This window comes from Triticum urartu, chromosome 2A (genome assembly GCF_056163025.1).
Source record: "Triticum urartu cultivar PI428250 chromosome 2A, HENAU_Tu73, whole genome shotgun sequence".
Classification (NCBI taxonomy): Eukaryota; Viridiplantae; Streptophyta; class Magnoliopsida; order Poales; family Poaceae; genus Triticum; species Triticum urartu.
In genome coordinates, this window is record NC_141874.1 from 89,372,482 (window position 1) to 89,392,332 (window position 19,851).

Genomic DNA, 19,851 nt, shown 5'->3' on the forward strand with positions numbered 1-19,851 from the left:
TTTGGGGTGCATTAAGGTGAAGGCCGTGCTGTCCGATGCCATGCTGTCACATGATCATGTAACTGTAATAAGAACTACGGGTGATAGAATATGCATGAAAACAATTGGTCAGTTCATCATATCCCCTGCCACCAGCTACAAAGTATAACAATATCCACATGTTTTATATCCCCTGTCACCAACTACAACATGTGAAAATCTTGACAGGTAACAAATTGGTAACTGAGCAACATCTATGCTGTCATGTAACAATAATGACGAGGTTCAGTCAGAGTCAAGATGTCATTGTGTTGTACTGTCAAAGAAAAAGGATGTTCGCATGGCATTGCTACTGTGAAAAAAACTGCATGCCAGCAACTCAATAGTACTAAGATATACCTCTTCGCCAGTTTAATGGAGGGCAGAACTCGAAAACAAAAAAAATCAATAGGGCATTGCTTAGCGCGTTTAGTAATTTTCTACTCACCTATACTCCCCAAACATTTCTTCAAGACATTTTGTATCCCTTCCAGTTGAGTTGTTGAGATGTCATACATAAATGTTTTCCAGATATAATAGTTCAGTTTGAAGCAGAAATCAAAAAACATGTTTACGTGATAACCTGTAATAGATAGACTTCACGCTCAAAATACATGTGTGTATCTTCATTGCAATTTGGAGAAGTAGCTATCCAAACCAAGATGCTGCAATCTTAGAGAAGAGAAAGCTGAATCATACCGTATACCAGTATTAGCTCCAGGTACGGAGCACAAATCACTCTGATATTTTCTGCTTTGTCTGTGCACTTCATGTCCAGCTTGGTGCCGCATTGCTTGCTGCCACTACCTGCACTACCTGACAGAGCACACCAACCATGTAATCCACGGTCCACGCAGCAAGGCATTCTAACAAGTAATCCACCACAACTGTAAGTTCACAGACCATATGCATCCGACAGCTGTATCCTAAAATCAAGAAAATTACGGAACGAGTCTGGCGATGGCTGCTCATCTTGATGGTTCTCTCTCGAAATTGTGAGGACGGCCCAGAGGTTCCTTCGGCGAGGAGGAGAACTATGCCGACGGTGCAGACATTCCTGCAGGAGGCGAGTGGTAGCGAGCATCGTGTAGCGGAGGCTGGCGAAGGTGAGGACATGTCCAAATGCCGCATCGACCAGCACGGGCACGTCGTGATGGAGAAGGGGCTCGAAGGAGACGAGGAGGTCGTCGATCAAGAGCGGCGGAGGACAAGTTTGAACAGCCGACAACATCGCGTAGTGGATTCAGCGTGGAGGGAGGAAGCTGGCGGCGTTAACCTAGCCGCCACGGGGTAGGGCAGCGGCAGTCGGGAAACGCGAAAGGAGCATGGAGGTGGAGGGCGTTTCTAGCGTGGGTCGTGTTGGCTGGCTTTTTTCCGGAAAGAAGAATTGCCCTGGTTTTCTTACGACAGTTTTTTGGTTTGATGAAAAAAATCGATGGCGAGCGAGGGGGTCGTGCGAGGGGAGGGGAGCGGACGAAGGAACGAACGAACGAACGACATACGGACTCAGTACATTAGGAGTAGAGATAATTGAAGTTTCCGGGCGGCTCCAATAATCCTCACGCCAACGAAACTTGAGTTCCCAAACCTATCAAATCGCGGCGGCGAGATTTGTTAGATCCCTAAGCCACCGCAGCCGCGCAGGGATTGAGATTGAGATCGATCGATGGAGGGTGACCATGACGCCCTCGTCTGCCAGTTCATGCAGGTCACGGCCTGCATCTCCCTCTCGGACGCCGCCCAGCACCTCGCGTCCTGCAGCTGGCGGCTCGACGAGGCCGTAAATCTCTACTTCGCCGGCGGTGCCGCATCGTCGGCGCCGGTGGTGCCAAAGGACGAGCCTGCTGTGCGCGCTCCCATCCCTGCCCGCTCCGAGACAATCTACGGCCCCTCGTCCTCGACCGCTCGTCGTCAACCACGAGTCAGACCTACCGGATGGGAGAGCGAACACGACGACGCACCAGCACCCGCAGCCGAGGGCCACCCTCGCCGCCGCCGCCGCGGCGAAGAGTGCACCTCAGGTGGCAGCACCACGGATCAGGCGGGCAAGAAGAAGAAGAAGACCCTGGCGGAGCTGTTCCGGGCGCCGGTCGAGCTGACGTACAAGGGGCGGTTCCACGACGCCAAGGCGCACGCGGCGGGCCTGTCCCGCTGGCTGCTGGTGAACGTGCAGGCGAGCGGCGAGTTCGCGTCCCACCAGCAGAACCGCGACGTGTGGGCCAGCGAGCTGGTGGCGCAGGCCGTCCGGGAGCGCTTCGTGCTCTGGCAGGTGGACGTGGACGAGCGGGAGGACGGCCTCGACGAGGGCGGCAAGGTGTCGTGCTACTTCAAGCTCGCCCACGACATGATGCCCCACGTGCTGGTGGTCGACCCGGTGACCGGGCAGCTGATGCACAGGATGCGCGCCGCCACCGACCCGAACGACATGATCGCCGTGGCCGACAAGTTCGCGGAGAGGCGGCCGGTCATGCCCGCCAAAGCAACCAAGCATCGTGCTGCGTCATCAGCCGCTCCGCCTCCGCGCGGCAAGCAAGAAGCGCCGCCGGTGGGCACGGCGGCATCGAGCGGCAGTGATCCATCTGCAACGACGGCGACGAAGAGAGTCGAGACCGCCGCGGCCGCGGTGGCGCCGCCGACCTGTGAGATGGCACCCGGGCCCGGGGAGAAACTGTGCAAGCTGAGGGTTCGATTGCCCGACGGTCGGGCGCTCACGAAGCAGTTCGGTGCTCAGCGCGGAGTCGCCGCGCTTTTCGCGTTTTGCAGGTCAGAGGAAGAGCGGCCTTTCCGGCTCATGCGCTTGGCCGCCGGTGGCTCCATGCAGCAAATAGGTGACGAGAATGTGTCGTTGACGATTTGGGGCTACACATGTCCACTGTTTTTATGGTTCTAAGCTGGTCCTAGTCTGAAATGTTCTGAGTGTACATATAGCTGTCGTAGTTCTCAATAGTACTACAACTTTAATCTTCTGTTTTGTTTCCTTTAAATGCCACCTTTTGGTTCTTTTTTCTTTTTGAGGGTAAATGTCGCCGCTTTATTTTCTTAAACGAAGTTCGGAATCTCGTCCGCAATTACATCCAGAATGCATTCTGGCGGCGATCCAAACCAAACCTTACATAGTTCTTCTTCTACCCCTAACTTAGCTAATTTATGCACGGCAACATTTGCGGAACGTCTAACCCACGAGACTCTAAAATCAACAAAACTACGTAGCATGGTCTTGATCTCCTCTAGCCAAGGCCCTGAAGCAGACATGTTCTTCTCTGGGTTGTTGATAGTTTGTACGAGAGCCTGACTGTCCAGCTCGACGTGTACCCTCTGAACATTAATTTCTGTCGCAACCAACAGAGCACGTTTGCATGCCATAATCTCTGCTACTACCGGGTCAGCAGCCGTGGGGAAAAAGTGACATGCACTAGCGAGGAAGTCTCCGTTGTTATCCCGGAGCACAACACCGCCTCCTCCCTTTCCACCATGCCGTGATGTTGCACCATCAGCGTTTGCTTTGACCCACCCGGCATCCGGCACATGCCATCTCTGAATAATAGCAGGTTTGGTCTGACTGTCTGGCTTCACATGGACTTCCCTCCATTCCTTCACAAACAAACAGACTCGTTCTACAATTTCATGTGGAGCATCAATACGTTTCCCATTCTTTGTGTCGTTGCGGGCCAACCAAAGGCCATATAATGCGTGGATCATTATCTCCTTCTTGTCGTCATTAGCAGCAGCAAACCAACCAAGCAGCCAGTTGGTTAGCTCGCTCTGGGAGCCGGTGAAGATCGGTGGAGCAGCCACCATGACTCCCTTTTCCGAGCGCAGCTGGTCCCAAAACTGGACTGAATGTTGACACGACCAAAACCGGTGCATGATCGTCTCCTCACGTCCACAAACGACACAGAATACACCAGGTTTGATTCGCCTTCGATGGAGCTCTGTCCCTACAGCCAAGCCATTGCGGATGACTCTCCACATGTGTATCTTGGCCTTGGTTGGCGCACTTGTATCCCACAGCCCCAAAAATCCCTTGTGCGTATTGACCGAACTGGACGACTCCGGCCGTCCAGATCGCAGTCTGTTCACAGCCATCCTGAGGTGGTACGCTGAGCGCACAGTGAACACACCATTTTTAGTATAATTCCATGCTAAAAAGTCCTCCATGCCTGGGCCTCCAATCACAATTTGTTTGATATCTGCTGCATCTTCGGGAGAGAACATCTCGTCCAGACGGTTCTGGTTCCACGCAGTACCATTTGGTGATAATAGGTCCGCCACCCTCGTCACTCCCTGTATGTACATCGCACCCAAAGGCTGCATGCTGCCGCTCCTAGGTATCCAGTTGGCGTGGTGAATATTAATCTTGGAGCCATCCCCTACTCTCCAAATGAGACCCTCACACAACAAGTCTCGACCATGGATTATACTCCGAAAGGTGAATGAGCCCCCTGAGGGACATGTTGCAGATATAATTGAGTTCTCAGGGAAATATCTTGCCTTGAGCACACGCGCACACAGAGATTGTGGAAACTGCAGTATTCTCCATGCTTGGTTCATAGGATAGGATTATCGTAGGAATAGGAATTTTGTAGAAAATGAGATGACATGTATCTCAAATCCTATGAGTAGGAATAGGAAACGAGATGTCATTTAATTGACACCAAAGGAATTTTTTCATCGAGTCTAGGTTTATTTTTTTTCCCTATGAAATGTGGAGGATAGGAACCAATCCTATGTAGGAATAGGAATCTATTCCTATGAACCAAAGGGTTTTAAAGGAAAAAATCCTATAAGAATTCTATCCTCTAGTATTTCTATGAAATTCCTTCAAACCAAAGGAGGCATACACTACTCTATACTCTTAAGGGTATCTCCAACATTGTCTTCCAAAACAAAAACAGTACTCCAAGGAGTATTTGTTCTCAGACTAAGCGGACTAATCCGCCGACATTGATGCAGGAACCAGCCATTCAATAATGCCCGCAAATATTTAAAAGCGGATTTAAAAAATGGAGGAACTTCATGCAGATACGACCGAAATCACTTAAGTTAGAGCCTAATTTACATAAGATGACGATATTTCGTCTGTTCAACTAAAACCGAGAAACAAATCTCCACTGGGTAGTGGACGGTGACCTCGTACACGTGGCCTCCGTGGTCGGCCGCACCTTCGTTTGTGTCCATGCTGTCGTCGGAATCGGAATGGTCCCTGCGGCGATGGAAGGGCGCGCGGGGCGTGACAGCCCTGCCCGACGAGGCGGAGCTCCGTGCCGGCCACAGGGAATTGCAAGAACAGCGCCGGTAGGAGCAGCGCCACCACGACGCAAAACATCTCCAGCCGCAGCTCGACCTCCACCGCACCTAGAAAAGCCCTGCCATATACATGCGCAGCGCCATGCGACATCACCTCCCCCACTCTCGCTCTTGAGCTTCCGTCGGGATTCATGGGCCTTGGGCTTCCGCTGGAGCACAACACGGGAGTCCCAAGCCATGACGACACGCGAGGACGCTGCAACCCACCTCCTCTCCCGCCGCGACACCCTAATGTTGGGTCCGACAGAGCTCCTCTCTGCCGTCGTCGGCGCATGGCTGCTCTTCCCTCCGTACCCACAGCGAGGAGAGGGGGTGGGATGGAGTGTAGCATGGTTTGTTTATGAGTGAGGGGTGGGGTGAGGAGAGAAGTGGATAAGACATAAGAGACAAGTGGTCATGGGAAGATCAAGGCGTTTGTTGCGGACCGTGTTTCTTCAAACGGCAAAATTCGCTGACTAGGTGATCTCACCTGCTCTAAGATTCATGTCAGGATCCAATGGCCTAGGAGATGTTCGTTCCAACAGTCTAAAAATCAGATGTCAGATTTTAGTGTTTCCAATAAGTTGTTGGTTGCTCGACCGAACTTTCTTTTAGTCTAACCATACTCTTTATTACTGATCGATAACAAGGCTCCTAGGAATACAATTTAGGTCTGGAGTATTAAGTAGCCACACGTCCCAAACGAAAGTCCTAGAGCGTGTTTAGCGAGGCTCCGTGCCTCAATATTGGTATCACGTCCTTCAAAGATGAAGGAGCATCTTGCAAATTGCCTTGATGTTGTTATAATCTCTTTGATAATGCTTGCATACTGTCCACCTGTGCCTTTCTTGATGTCATTTACCACACCCTTGCAGCCCAATGCTATGATCACATGTGATAGAGAAAGATCAAAGGCAATAGAAAGGGCTTCACGGCACGCCAAAGCATCCAAGGTCACCAGATCTACCCGCGAGCATTTGAATGTGGAGGATGCTAAGTACGTGCCTACATCATCCCTGCAAACGGTGGAATATGAACCTTCCAAAGAGCTCCGAGCAACAGCCCCGTCAACTTTTATCTTGGCAAAACATGGCTCATGAGGGGCCATCGTCGCCTTGTGGCTGTAGCAGGAGTAGCAATTTTTTTACGAACCAACTCGTGGTTGGATGGTTAGGAGGATAGTGGTATCCCCGTACCATCAGGGTTGAAGTCCTAGACTCGACATTGATGCTCACATTATTCTTGGATATATTTCAGACTTTCGACGATGTTTATTCAGCGGGAGAAGACGTTCCTATCGATCACGAGGCGTGTGGTGACTTTGTAAAATCTTAAGATGCTATGCCAGCTCAGTCTCTCGGAGGTGCTCATAGCGATAGGGTGTGCGTGCGCGTGCGTTCATACGAATGAGTGTATACTCGTGTATGTCAGCGACTTTGATTATACTGTGTTTAGGAAAAAAAATGTTCTTTTTTTTTTGATTTATACTAGATATAACCCTGATTTTTGAGCTCAGCGTTGGCCTGACCCAAAATAACACGGCACTTTGTCACGAAATTCTTGTTGTATCCGGAACTCCCGGAACCTGGCGTGTCGAGGCCCATCACTGTTGCGTTGGGCCATCTGCAAACATAGGCGGACACGTTCTCTAGCGTTTCGTTGCCCCAAATAAGGCGAGCAGCAATCTTCGACGGGCCCCAAGTCCCAAAACCTCCCGCAGCCGCACGCCATGCAAAACCTGCTTCTCCCCAATGCCGCCGCCGCCGCGCCCTGGTGCGCGCAGCCGCGGCGGCGGCCATCCCGCCTCTCCGTGCGCGCCTCGGCGTCGTCACCGTCGGCGCCTCGGCGGGAGACCGACCCGAGGAAGCGGGTGGTGATCACGGGGATGGGCGTGGTGTCCGTGTTCGGGAACGACGTGGACGCGTACTATGCCCGGCTCCTCGCCGGGGAGAGCGGCGTCGGCGCCATCGACCGCTTCGACGCCTCCGGGTTCCCCACCCGCTTCGCCGCCCAGATCCGCGGCTTCTCCTCCGAGGGCTACGTCGACGCCAAGCTCGACCGCCGCCTCGACGACTGCCACCGCTACGCCCTCGTCGCCTCCAAGAAGGCCCTCGAGTCCGCCTGCCTCGCCGCCGGGTCCAGCGCCATGGAGAAGGTCGACAAAGAACGTGCCGGCGTGATCGTCGGGTCCGGCATGGGCGGCATCACGGCCTTCTCCGACGGCGTCGAGAACCTCGTGACCAAGGGGTACAGGAAGATATCTCCCTTCTGCATCCCGCACGCCATCACCAACACGAGCTCCGCCATGATCGCCATGGACGCGGCCGTCGGCTTCCGGGGCCCTAACTACTCGATCTCCACGGCATGTGCCACCTCCAACCACTGCTTCCACAGCGCCGCCGACCAGATCCGGTTGGGCCGAGCCGACGTCATGGTCGCCGGTGGCACCGAAGCCGCCATCATTCCAATAGGGCTCGGCGGGTTCGTGGCGTGCAGGGCGCTGTCGCAGAGGAACGACGACCCCGGCACGGCGTCGAGGCCGTGGGACAAGGAGCGCGATGGCTTTGTCATGGGCGAAGGAGCCGGAATACTGGTATATTCGATACTCCCCTCTCCCCCCTTTTTCTGAAGTTGAAGAAACCTCTTGTGACTATTAATTTAATAATACTGTATAATATAAATTATTTATTGTAAATCTTATACTATTAAATATTTATTTAATGTAAAATCCAATTGTATAATCTTATAAGATGGAACTTATCTTTTGTTCGGTCAATATTTGGTCAAAGTTGAAATCTGAATCGATTTTGCTAAAGCAGATGTAGGTGTGTCCTAAGCAAAATTATAAGCGGCATAAAAGGTAAAGTTATGGATATATAATAGCAGAATGTTGTAGAACTATTTTAGATCCAGTTTTTTTATCTTTTTTGTTAGCTCACAAATAGAATGATCTACACTGGTCACGCCTATATATACATCTACTTTTCAGATTTTTTTAGCAATAGATTATTCTTCTTAGATCAATGAAATATTTTTTATTTGTTATTCGGAATCCCAGATTCTATTTTGCATCTTTGGGGCATAAGTATTATACAAACATCATTGCTTTTTCTTCTTAGTATTCGCTAATGATCACTGTGCGAACCTCTTGAAATAAAAATGCAGGTCATGGAAAGCCTCGAGCATGCAATGAGACGCGACGCTCCGATTCTGGCGGAGTACTTGGGAGGCGCCGTAAACAGCGACGCTTACCACATGACTAATCCGAGACCAGATGGCTGCGGCGTGTCGGTGTGCATCAGGCAGAGCCTTGAAGACGCAGGCGTCACACCAGAGGAGGTGACGATCATATGTTTTAGTTTCTACCATTTGAAATTGTGTATTAATCTCGATCACCATTTGGTAATTACTTCCAAGCTGGGTCATGAATTGTAAATCAAATGTTTTGACCGCAGGTCAATTACATAAATGCACATGCAACCTCAACCCCCGCCGGAGATCTTGCAGAGGTGAATGCTTTGAAGCAAGTTTTCAAGGACACATCTCGGATTAAACTGAACGCAACCAAGGTCCATTTTTTTAATCTTGGAAGCTTCAAAGACATTTGTACAATTCATTTGGAATTCATTTGGATGTATGTTTCTTTCTGATGAGTGAAACCTCTATTTTTTTTTTCTAGTCAATGATAGGGCATTCCCTAGGTGCAGCGGGCGGTTTGGAGGCCATCGCTACCATCAAAGCAATAACCACCGGATGGGTGCATCCTACTATAAACCAATTTGTAAGTACTTATTTATGTTCGAAATAGTATGTCATTTTGTACGTATGTTCAAATTGCATTACAAGTGCAATGTATGATTACATGTTACTAGCAATTGGGATCTTTGTAAATTACAGAACCCAGAGCCGGAAGTTGATCAATTTAACACGGTGCGTAGTGTAAAGCAACAGCATGAAGTACACGTTGGTGAGTAATATGTATTCAAATGCAAAATACAAATGGAACGGGGCACACCCTATACACTCCTTACTCATTTCTTTCTACCCTTTACATAAAATGCAGGTATCTCCAATTCATTTGGATTCGGAGGACAAAATTCAGTGGTGGTATTTGCGCCATTTAAGTCCTAATGTGTGTTCTATTTATTGCGGTGTATGCGATTAGGGCAGGCGGCCACGAATATGTTTTAGCCCACAATGGTGGTATGGTCTTTCGAGTAGACTTTTCACCACCCATTTCGTCTTAGGCATGGTTATGATCTTGTATGACTTTATGCCAGTGATGTAGAGGACGAGTATATGCTTTTTATGCTTGTACCACCTGATGAGATGTTTTGAGTTAATAAAAGTGACATTTATCGGGGGGAAACTGTGCGTTCAACAATAAGTGTTGTTTGACCAATATGTTGGACATTATGTTGGCAAGAAAGGTGAAGCAACATGGAGGCAACTTGTGAGAAATTACAAAAGCTGTGAGTTCCGAGGGCAGTGTCTTGTTGTATCAAGTACATTCATCTAGACTTTTGTTTTGGATCACGTGGACTGCATATATGTGCAAGATTTCATGCACTTAAGGTTCCATTTTTAACTTCTTGAACTGCATGTCGTTCTACAGAACGTGATCTCGGCTGCTTTCAAATGATGAAGTTTGTTGCAAAAATGCATCCACCTTTGGAGCTTATATCGATGTATGAAGTTTGACGTGGTGCATTGCAATGGAACAAGCAAATTATATGTGCATCAATTGTTCTATTTGAAAATGCATCAAGGACAACATATATTTAGTTTTCACCACATAGCTATAAACATGAAAGCTAATTATTTTGCCCCATCCGTTTTGGCCACCATGTGCGTCATTTCTCTTTCTCTATCCTTATCATTTAAAAATCCCTTGTGTATACAATGAGTATGGTTTGTAATAGCACCACAACAAACGGTCGGTCACATCTTTCTCTTGCTACTCTCTGTTCCATCAACCATTCCTTACATGTAACTTCATACTATACATTTTGCCCTTCATTCATAAAATTAAAATTGGCACAGTAGAGGCCTTTCAATATGTGGTCGCTAAAAAACATACACTATTTGACAATTGGAAGAATTGTAGCCGCTGAAGCCGAACAGGAAGGACCGCCGCTTTCGATGCGGTCGTCACGACGAGCATCAAAATTCCCGCAACAGAAGTGCCTGCCGCCACAGTCTTAGTCCCACCCTCGCAGTAGAAGTGCCCACCCTCGATGAGGACTCAATACATACTCAGCTCGTCCGGGTGCAGAAGGCAGGTGTTGCCTTCATCAGCTTCCAACTTCCCCAACTTCCCAGGTCCAAGGCTCCCTTGCCTCAACTCAATGTCGGCAAGCTATCAAAGGTGAGTACTCTTGTAGGTGGACATGAATTTGGGGGGAGGGGGGTGGTAGTGGAGCAATGGCGACCATCGATGGAACGAAGAGGGTGAGAGAATGAGGGTTTGCAGTGGTGATGAGAATGGAGATGTGGGTTTAGGACGAAGTGTCTCATCTCCTATGCTACCCAAGGCGTGCAGACATGTGCCACATTGCGCCTACTGGAGCATGGCTCTAAGGAAATGTCTGATTCGGATATTCCTCCTTAGCCAGAATGGGGTCTGCATTGAGAACCGTGTGGGCCAAGATTTTGGTGCAACCTAGGAAACCCAAGCACACGCATTTTGCATCTGTAGGACCTATATGAGCTGAATACTAACAACCAAACACGCCCTTAGCGGACAATGCACATGCATGTACCAGGACCATGCCCAAGCACCGCCAGCGACCAGACCTGTGCTATGACCAGCGCATGGGAAGCTGGAACAATAACACCAAGAGCTGAGACCAGTGTTATAATGGGCCACACGACAAAGATGAGGATGCTGCAACCGACATTTAGTGGCGGAGCGTGATGACGAGCAACTAAGGGGGGCCAAAATTTCCAAACTAGAAAAAAAATGTGCATGAAAAGTCAAAGATAGGCGTGTACCCAACGTAAAAGAATTTAAAAAAATTGTTACCAGAAACAATAATTGAATAATCATTTCTACTTACCAGAATCAAGTTTTCTTAATTGATATAACCGGAATATGTTGGTTCATCTGATGATCCGAATCATGTTCCTTTAGTTTATACAACATGTTAACCCCCATGGGCCATCAATTAGAACATGTGAATCATCTTTACGTGGCAATCAAAATTGACATGTAGGAGTTCACTTTCAGCTCATCGGTTGTCGTTACTTTAGGTTTCGGCCGTGGCGCGCAGCACAGCAGCAACATGGGGAGGGAGCAACTGTTGCGTGCATATGCAGGAGCAGCAGCAAGCAACCGGCGTGATGGTTTGTTGGAAATTGGAGCCTCGATGGAGCAGTCGGGAAAGGTGAGAAGTCTACAGTGGAGAAACATGATTGAAGAATTGGGACATGGTGCTGAAATCAAATTTCTATGGAGCGAGAGGCTGGAGACATAATTTCTTTCTACTTGGTAGGAGAGACGAGCGTCAAAGGCTGAGAGGTGTATCGCAGCATTAGGATGGCGAGGAAAGTTGTATAATCATGTTTTGGACCATAATGCTTAGTAATAAATTTTGTTTTTCACTTTTGGAGGGGGTTCATGACCCCCTTTGGCCTCCAAGAGGCTTCGCGAGTGCCGACATTGGCTGGTGCTGTGATCGGTGTACCCGGGAGCTATGATGGGTCTACGGCGCTGCTGTAATGGGAGTAGGGGCGCGTCGACTATGCTGCAACTGGCTCGGGTTGGCGCTGTGACTAGAAACGATGCGTGGTGGTGCCACGAACAAGCGGGGCTGGAGCATCGACGGACACAACAGTGTTGCTAGGTCCAGTGGCTGCGGTGATCCAAGGTCGATGCTGCGAATGGCGACACCCAATGCTGCGAGCGTTCCTCACTGGCATTGCGACGGAACATGCGGCAAGGTGTGACACGGACTGTCGTGGTCTCACCGGTGGTGTGTGCTGGGAGCGTGACATTGGGGATGCCGCTAGCGATGTGCAACGAGCTCGTCGCCATGAGTGCAACGCGAGGGGCAGAGATGCAGCTGCGCGCGGAGAAAGCTGCGGGAGAGGAATATGAGATATTGGACACGGACGGCTCTTATCGGACGGCTATGCATAAGTACAGCCGACGGCTGCGGAGGTTGCCGGTCGGCTGCCCAGATCGGGCGACCGACGCGATATAACAAGGCACTTTGTCACGACATTCATATTGTACCCGGAATTCTCGGAACCTGGCGTGTCGAGGCCCGTCAGCAACGAAGGCGGACACGTACTTCTTAGCGTGATGTTGCCGCCGACGTATACCCAAAACCTCCCTCCCGCGGGCCATGCAAAACCTGCTTCTCCCGAACGCGGCCGCCGCGCCCTTCTGCGCGCCGCCGGGGCGGCCATCCCGCCTCTCCGTTCGCGCCTCGGCAGTGTCGTCGTCGGCGCCTCGGCGGGAGACCGACCCGAGGAAGCGGGTGGTGATCACGGGGATGGGCCTGGTGTCGGTGTTCGGGAACGACGTGGACGTGTACTACGAGCGGCTCCTCGCCGGGGAGAGTGGCGTCGGCGCCATCGACCGTTTCGACGCCTCCGGGTTCCCCACGCGCTTCGCCGCCCAGATCCGCGGCTTCTCCTCCGAGGGCTACGTCGACGGCAAGCTCGACCGCCGCCTTGACGACATCCACCGCTACGCCCTCGTCGCCACCAGGAAGGCCCTCGAGTGCGCAAGCCTCGCCCCCGGCACCAGCGCCATGGAGAAGGTCGACAAGGAACGGGCCGGCGTGGTCGTCGGCTCCGGCATGGGCGGCATCACGGCGCTCTCCGACGGCATCGCCAGCCTCGTGACCAAGGGGTGCGGGAAGATATCTCCCCTGTGCATCCCGCACGCCATAACCAACATCAGCTCCGCCTTGGTCGCCATGGGCGCTGCCGACGGCTTCCGAGGCCCGAACTACTCGATCTCCACCGCGTGTGCCACCTCCAACCACTGCTTCAACAGCGCCGCCGACCAGATCCGACTGGGCCGAGCCGACGTCATGATCGCCGGTGGCACCGAAGCTGGCATCATCCCGATCGCCCTCGGCGCGTTCTTCGCGTGCAGGGCGCTGTCGCAGAGGAACGTCGACCCCGGCACGGCGTCGAGGCCGTGGGACAAGGACCGCGACGGCTTTGTCCTTGGTGAAGGAGCCGGACTACTGGTATGTTTGATATGCTACACGTATAAACGAGTTACAACCTTTTGCAAAGAGGGTTATGGGGCTATTCGGTAATGCTCCGCTCCCCAACTCCGCTCCGGGAGTTGGCGGAGCTGCAGTTCAAATTTGCAGAGTTGCGGCTTCCCTGCTCCGCAAATTCTGGGAGTGAGTGATTACCGAACAGAGCCTTAATTTGATTGGTCAATAGGTGACGAGGCGGCCCACCCTTTCTGAAAATCAGAAAGGCAAATTTATGATTGGTTAGTAGATGAAAAAAATCCTAATCAGCATGTAATTACGTGTAACTCTTTATATGTTTAACATTATTGATTTGATATTTACTTACCAAAAGTGCCGTCCTTACGTAAGAGTCCTACAAAATCTGTACTACTACTGGTGTCTTCAAGTTGGCAACTGTCCCCTTGATTCTAGCTAACCGTTGTCCATTCGAATTAGTACGTAAACATCTTGTAAAATCCTTAGGTACGAATAAGCAGCTTACTTACTGTAATCAGTATGCGCATATTTTTGGCAGAGTAGGAGGAACGTTCACTTCACTCACGCCCAACTCCGCAAGAAGACATGTTAGACTTGCAAAGTTTGAACATGCGTTTTATCAGAAGGGCCGTTTTGGCTCTGGGAGCATATGTTCTCAGATAAACAGTAAATTCAAACAAAAACTTGCTTTGTAAACTAATATAATATAAGATTTTATATCACTAATATAAAACGTCTTATATTAGTTTACAGAGGAGGCAGTAAACAAGTTTCACCAATTTTGTTTTTTTATGTGGATGTTCACGTTAGCCTAACATAACAAATTAACAAGCGTGCTTGATAATTTTCATGCGAACGGAATAGCAGTGCTTCGTCAGTGAAAATAATAATTAAAAGTAACATTTGGTGTTTGATTTTTTTTCCACAGCTCAAATGCTTAAACTTTTTGACTAAAAATTTGCAGGTACCATTTGGATGTGACAATGAACACATCTATTTTTTTATTTTCTATTGACATTTGTAAAAAGAAAACATTTTTTGGTGGGCAGGAGCATATGCTCCCAAGAGCCGAATTGGATTTCTATATTTTATCAATCTATACAAGCACTTCAATCAGACAAGAGAAAAGTCCAGTTTGAACTACCAACTATATATTGTGTTTAGTCCGGTTTCAACACTAAATTATGTAACCTTGTGAAAATTAAATCTTGAATTTCTCAATAGTTTAATATCAAACATAGACTAGTTTTTAGCAGTGGTTTTGTGCTGCAATGATCTATGAAAACTCCAAAGCATATGACTACTACTGTCATATGCACAAATGAGAAGAGATATTCAGTTCTCTTTTGCGCTTCTTTATATCGAACATAAACAATCATGTGAGTATAAACGGGTTGATGATTCATGCTTAATAGTCACACTCGTATAACATTTTCAGAACACCATAATGTGAAATCAACACCAACCCTCCATGTGACTGTTTTGTAGGACAACTTTGTATATTATAAGTTAAAAATCAACAAAAAATGTGACCATTTATGTTCCTTAGACAAAAAAAGACAATCAATCTACTCATCTCTCTTTATTTTGGTGATATGAACAATCAACAATTTTATGAACATTTGCACATTATAGATTCCTAGCATTTGCTACATCTATGAATGGTGCGACAATTTTTGTCAACACGGAAGTAAAAAACGCTAACGATACCTGGCCTAGGTTCAAGTTCAACATCTTTAAATAGTCAAGGTTTAATATGGACGGCTTCATGTTCCGGGTCCAAATCGGACTTACACGTTGTTCTGGGTGGATCGCAAAGGACGGGGTTCTGGAGGCCAGCTGTGAGTTGTGCGCGAGGAGGCAAATGTGATCTTATCAGATCTGGGTGACATACGTCTGAGCTCGGCTCGGGTCATTCACAAAACATGACGTCGGCACAGGAGGAGTGCGCGAGAACCACTCTTCTTGTAGTTCTCTGATAGCATTTGGAAGAGAATCCTTTTTAAAGAGGTCCAAAACTTCCTCTTCTTCCAAGGTGGTATTAAACTTCCCCCAACCTAGTCATGACATCCACATGGGCCTTTAGAGATTTCTCTGAGATTGTTTTATGGCCTAAAGCCCATCTATATTTCAACACTTGGCTGGCACAAAAAATCGCCATGCTCTTTGCTCTTCTACCATCTCTCCGGTGCATCCATGAAAGAGTGAATGGTGTGAGTGAGTAACCGGTTGTATTGGTGGTAAAATATATTTAGATGTCGAAAACAACCAGGCTTTGCATCTAAGCTTTGTATGTCACAGCCTTGATTGAGCGCTCATATGAATTTATGTACATTGCAAACAAAGTAAAATATCTCTTTGTCTACTATATGTTGAGGAACTCAGTAGTATAAATGTTCTCTATGTTATTGGTGTTCCCGTTATAAAATTAAAACTAATAATTAACATTTATTCTCGCAAACATGAAAAGTATTCCCTCTGATCCATATTAATTATCGCTAAGACGGATGTATCTAGATGTATTTCGGTGCTATATAAATCCATTTGAGCGACGACTAATATGGATCGGAGGGAGTACTAAAATATCTCGAAGCGGAAACTAGAAAAACTAGCCCATGTTTTTTTTAATACCAAATCAACCAACAAGTGGAATGTTGCTGCCATTCATGTGGGATTGACTTCTAAGTTCTCAATTTTGACACTTAAGAGTTACTCTTATGTTTTTATACTCATCGACATATGGTCACAATAAGTTTCTTGTTTTTTTATGTTAGTGCCCCGTTCAAATGACTACTCTCGCAATATAATTATTTTTTATTATCTATTAGGCACATGCATATTTTTGTTAAATCTTTTGATGTTTTCATGTTTTCCTATTCATGTAAATGGTTCAAATTCTCTCTCTCTCTCACACACACACGCGCGCGCGCGCACACACACACACACAATCACGTGAGCGTGTACACTATATAGCATGCATAGCGGCAGTCATACTATACACTTGGTGAGGATCAAGACTATCAAGGAAACCACATTCTTATGATAATAACTAATTCTTTATTAACCTTTCAAAATTTGGCAGACAACACATGCTTCTTAGTAGCTATTATTCCTTCTTACGCCATTCTCTCATAGCTATACCTAGGATCATGCTTCATAGCCATTGGATTCTAGACACATGTCAAGATCATATCCTCGTTTATAATATATTTTCTAACTAGAACGTTCTCGATAAATATTTATCTTTGAATATTCTACCATTTACAATTGCACATATCTAGAATATGTATTCTAATAACTTTATGGCAAATATCAATCTCTTTTAGTTTGTTGAATGTTTCTAGAAGCTTCTAACTTTGCCCTGAAGAATTACTTGCATGCGTATCGTGGGAAATAGTAAGTTACTAGCTCATCAGATCTCATGAATCTTTATAAAGTTCTCACATATGCATTGCATATTCTCAACATCTATAGTTGGCACCCCCCGCAAAAAAAAACATCTATAGTTGGCATAATTTCAGGATAATTTGATGTAATCCAATCATCGTTTTATGCGCACTAAGATGCAACAATTACAATTGTGTTTAATGAAAGATAATAGTGGAAGTGGTAACATATTCTCATCTAGCTAGCTTACATGAAATATAATAGTTTCAGTTGCTCTTTATTACCGGTAAGTCCTTGCTATTTTTCACATGAAAAACTCTATACATAATTAGTCAAATCTACTCGTTACACTGGTTGGGTCTGCACTGCCGAAATTTGACACCACTTTTGGTACACCGACATAGAAAAAGCAAATACCTAAACCAGGCTAAGCTCAAAGTTCAACAGTTTAAATAGTTGAGGGTTTAATAACAAACATGGTCTCACATAGTTCAGGGTTCAAATAAGAATTGGCACAATAATTTTGAGTTTAATATAAACATTTCCCAATAAACAGCAACAGTTTTGTCTAGTTGACAAAAAAAAGAGACTTATGGTCAGATTTTCTAAAATTTACTCAAAACATGTCTACAACATTATTATTTTCGTGAACTGGAGAGAGTATTCCAGTTGCAAGAATATTTTGGAATATTGTTGTTGGGTTTGCTCACCTTCGTAGGGCAACAATACATGCTTCTCTCAAACTTACCACTTTTTTAAGCATAAAAACGGGAGCAGAAGTGAAAAACATCACCAGGAGACTAGCCCATAGACTATCGGTTTTATCCGGCATTGTACATCATTAAACCGTTATTTCATTTGCAGGTCATGGAAAGCCTCGAGCATGCAATGAGACGCGGCGCTCCGATTCTCGTGGAGTACTTGGGAGGCGCTGTAAATAGTGACGCTCACCACATGACTGATCCTAGACCAGATGGCCTTGGTGTTTCATCGTGCATAATGAGAAGCCTCGAAAATGCAGGTGTGGCGCCGGAGGAGGTGACCACCAAATGTTTTTACCTCCTACCAGTCGCAGAATAAACCGGGGCGATTAATCTGGTCATTGTGTTTTTGTTCCTGAACTGGCCAGAGAGTTTTGGCACATGTATAATTATTTTTTCATTCGCATTGCAGGTCAATTACATAAACGCACACGCTACCTCGACCCTTGCTGGAGACCTGGCAGAAGTGAAAGCTTTGAAGCAAGTCTTCAAGGACCCATCCAAGATTAAGATGAATGCAACGAAGGTTAATTGCTCTTCCATGCAGATATGTGTCATTCTAAGCACACATTTTACGTACCTTTGCAACTTCACTGGAGAGATACTCTAGTGAGATGGCTTTTCTAGGGTCTTGATGCATGCAAAACCTGTGTTTCCAGTCCATGATTGGCCATAGCCTTGGCGCGGCAGGTTCCTTCGAAGCCATTGCGACCATCAAAGCGATCACCACCGGATGGGTGCACCCAACTATAAACCAGTTTGTAAGTATATATGAAACTCTAAAAAAGTATTACTAGTGACCATATATATAATGATGCCTGAAGCTCAGCTATATGAGAACATTTGGTTTACATGCACGTAACTGAAATTTTCTTACGATCTATCAATCGCAGAATCCAGAACCGACAGTTGATCAATTTGACACGGTGCCTAATGTGAAACAACAACACAAAGTAAATGTTGGTGAGTATTGTATGCAAATGAAAAATGAAAACGGAATAGTGGATACCCTACAAACTCCTCTCACTAATTCATATATACCCTTTAAAATGCAGGCATCTCCAATTCATTTGGATTTGGCGGACATAATTCAGTGGTGGTATTTGCACCGTTTAAGTCATGATGTGTTGTTTGCACGATCTTCTGATGGACCAATTGTCTTGGATAGAACGGTGAAGTACTTTCCTAGAGGTGAAAAGAAAGAAATTACTAAATGCAAGCAGTTCAGAGGGCCACGACATATTGCAATGAAGGAAAACTTGCATATGTTTGGTTCCATCCAAATGAATTTGTGCAAAAGTATTCTCGACTGCTGGAACTAACAGGGTGACCCATGTATTTGCGTGAATATTTATACATAATATTGTAATTTGTATTTACATATTTATTATATTACTAAGGTGTTAGTGAAGTACAATATTATGTAGACATTTAAATTATGGGAACCTGATAGGAAAGTCCTATCATACGGAAACTTAGTTCGTATCATTATCTCTGACAATAATTCCTCCCACCCCAAGAGTGGCAATTCAGAGCTGTGAGTGGTAATTCGGAAACTCATCATGCTTTGTATCCGCTTGATGCTACATTTTGAGTCAATATAAATGTCATTTGCAAAAAAAAGAAAATAGAAAACATAAGCAAAAAAATCTGAATTGTTTTGGCATGCAAGATGCTCGAGTGCGCTAGGTGCGTGGAAATTTTCGTGGCGAAAGGACATTCAAGGAGCTAGTGGCACAAAAACAAAATTCGGCGCTGAAAGAAACTTTGGGAAATGGCACCTTTTGGAGGCCGGATTTTGTTAGTTTTCCACGAGCTCCTCCAATATCCTTCCACCACGAAAAAATGCGTGCACATAGTGCACTCGCGCGTCTTAAGTGCCAAAAAAATTGAGATTTTTGGAATATTTTTTTCCTTTTTTGATGCTCATTATGAGCATTACCGCCCCGCCCCCTCCCGGCTTCTCGTTTTTATTTTCCATAGCATGACTTTGGTAAAAGAATACATCGAGTTTAGGTTACTTCAAGTGGTAAAATACTTTCATGCATGACAATGATCCAGTAAAATTTGAATTAATATCTTACACTCATCATTGTCCCTTTAGTGGCTTCTCACTTCAGCGTGGCACCAATTGCAAAACTGAATACGGCGATTGCAACAGAGACCATACATGATACATATATATAGCCCTTGAAATT

The 19,851-nt window shown here is 46.8% G+C and overlaps 2 protein-coding genes across 2 annotated transcripts; both read left to right on the top strand.

Moving 5' to 3' along the window:
* Nucleotides 1-7,011: 7,011 nt before the first annotated feature.
* On the top strand, nucleotides 7,012-9,877 carry LOC125541088 (3-oxoacyl-[acyl-carrier-protein] synthase I, chloroplastic-like). Its single transcript, XM_048704574.2, has 6 exons — nucleotides 7,012-7,897; nucleotides 8,470-8,643; nucleotides 8,760-8,873; nucleotides 8,984-9,085; nucleotides 9,202-9,271; nucleotides 9,368-9,877. The coding sequence occupies exons 1-6, from the start codon at nucleotides 7,034-7,036 to the stop codon at nucleotides 9,433-9,435; spliced, it is 1,392 nt and encodes a 463-aa protein (XP_048560531.2). The 5' UTR covers nucleotides 7,012-7,033; the 3' UTR covers nucleotides 9,436-9,877.
* A 2,776-nt stretch (nucleotides 9,878-12,653) lies between these two features.
* Nucleotides 12,654-18,776, top strand: LOC125541089 (3-oxoacyl-[acyl-carrier-protein] synthase I, chloroplastic-like). Its single transcript, XM_048704575.1, has 6 exons — nucleotides 12,654-13,511; nucleotides 17,757-17,930; nucleotides 18,066-18,179; nucleotides 18,313-18,414; nucleotides 18,547-18,616; nucleotides 18,709-18,776. The coding sequence occupies exons 1-6, from the start codon at nucleotides 12,654-12,656 to the stop codon at nucleotides 18,774-18,776; spliced, it is 1,386 nt and encodes a 461-aa protein (XP_048560532.1).
* The last annotated feature ends 1,075 nt before the right edge of the window (nucleotides 18,777-19,851 follow it).

What these genes read in the sequence shown, in the direction of transcription:
- LOC125541089 (XM_048704575.1), top strand. Translation starts at nt 12,654, where the DNA reads ATGCAAAACCTGCTTCTCCCGAACGCGGCCGCCGCGCCCTTCTGCGCG. An exon ending in CAGGTGTGGCGCCGGAGGAG is followed by an intron (nt 17,931 to 18,065) that starts GTGACCACCAAA and finishes TTCGCATTGCAG; the next exon opens with GTCAATTACATAAACGCACA. An exon ending in ACCCAACTATAAACCAGTTT is followed by an intron (nt 18,415 to 18,546) that starts GTAAGTATATAT and finishes TATCAATCGCAG; the next exon opens with AATCCAGAACCGACAGTTGA.
- LOC125541088 (XM_048704574.2), top strand. Translation starts at nt 7,034, where the DNA reads ATGCAAAACCTGCTTCTCCCCAATGCCGCCGCCGCCGCGCCCTGGTGC. An exon ending in CAGGCGTCACACCAGAGGAG is followed by an intron (nt 8,644 to 8,759) that starts GTGACGATCATA and finishes TTTTGACCGCAG; the next exon opens with GTCAATTACATAAATGCACA. An exon ending in TTAAACTGAACGCAACCAAG is followed by an intron (nt 8,874 to 8,983) that starts GTCCATTTTTTT and finishes TTTTTTTTCTAG; the next exon opens with TCAATGATAGGGCATTCCCT.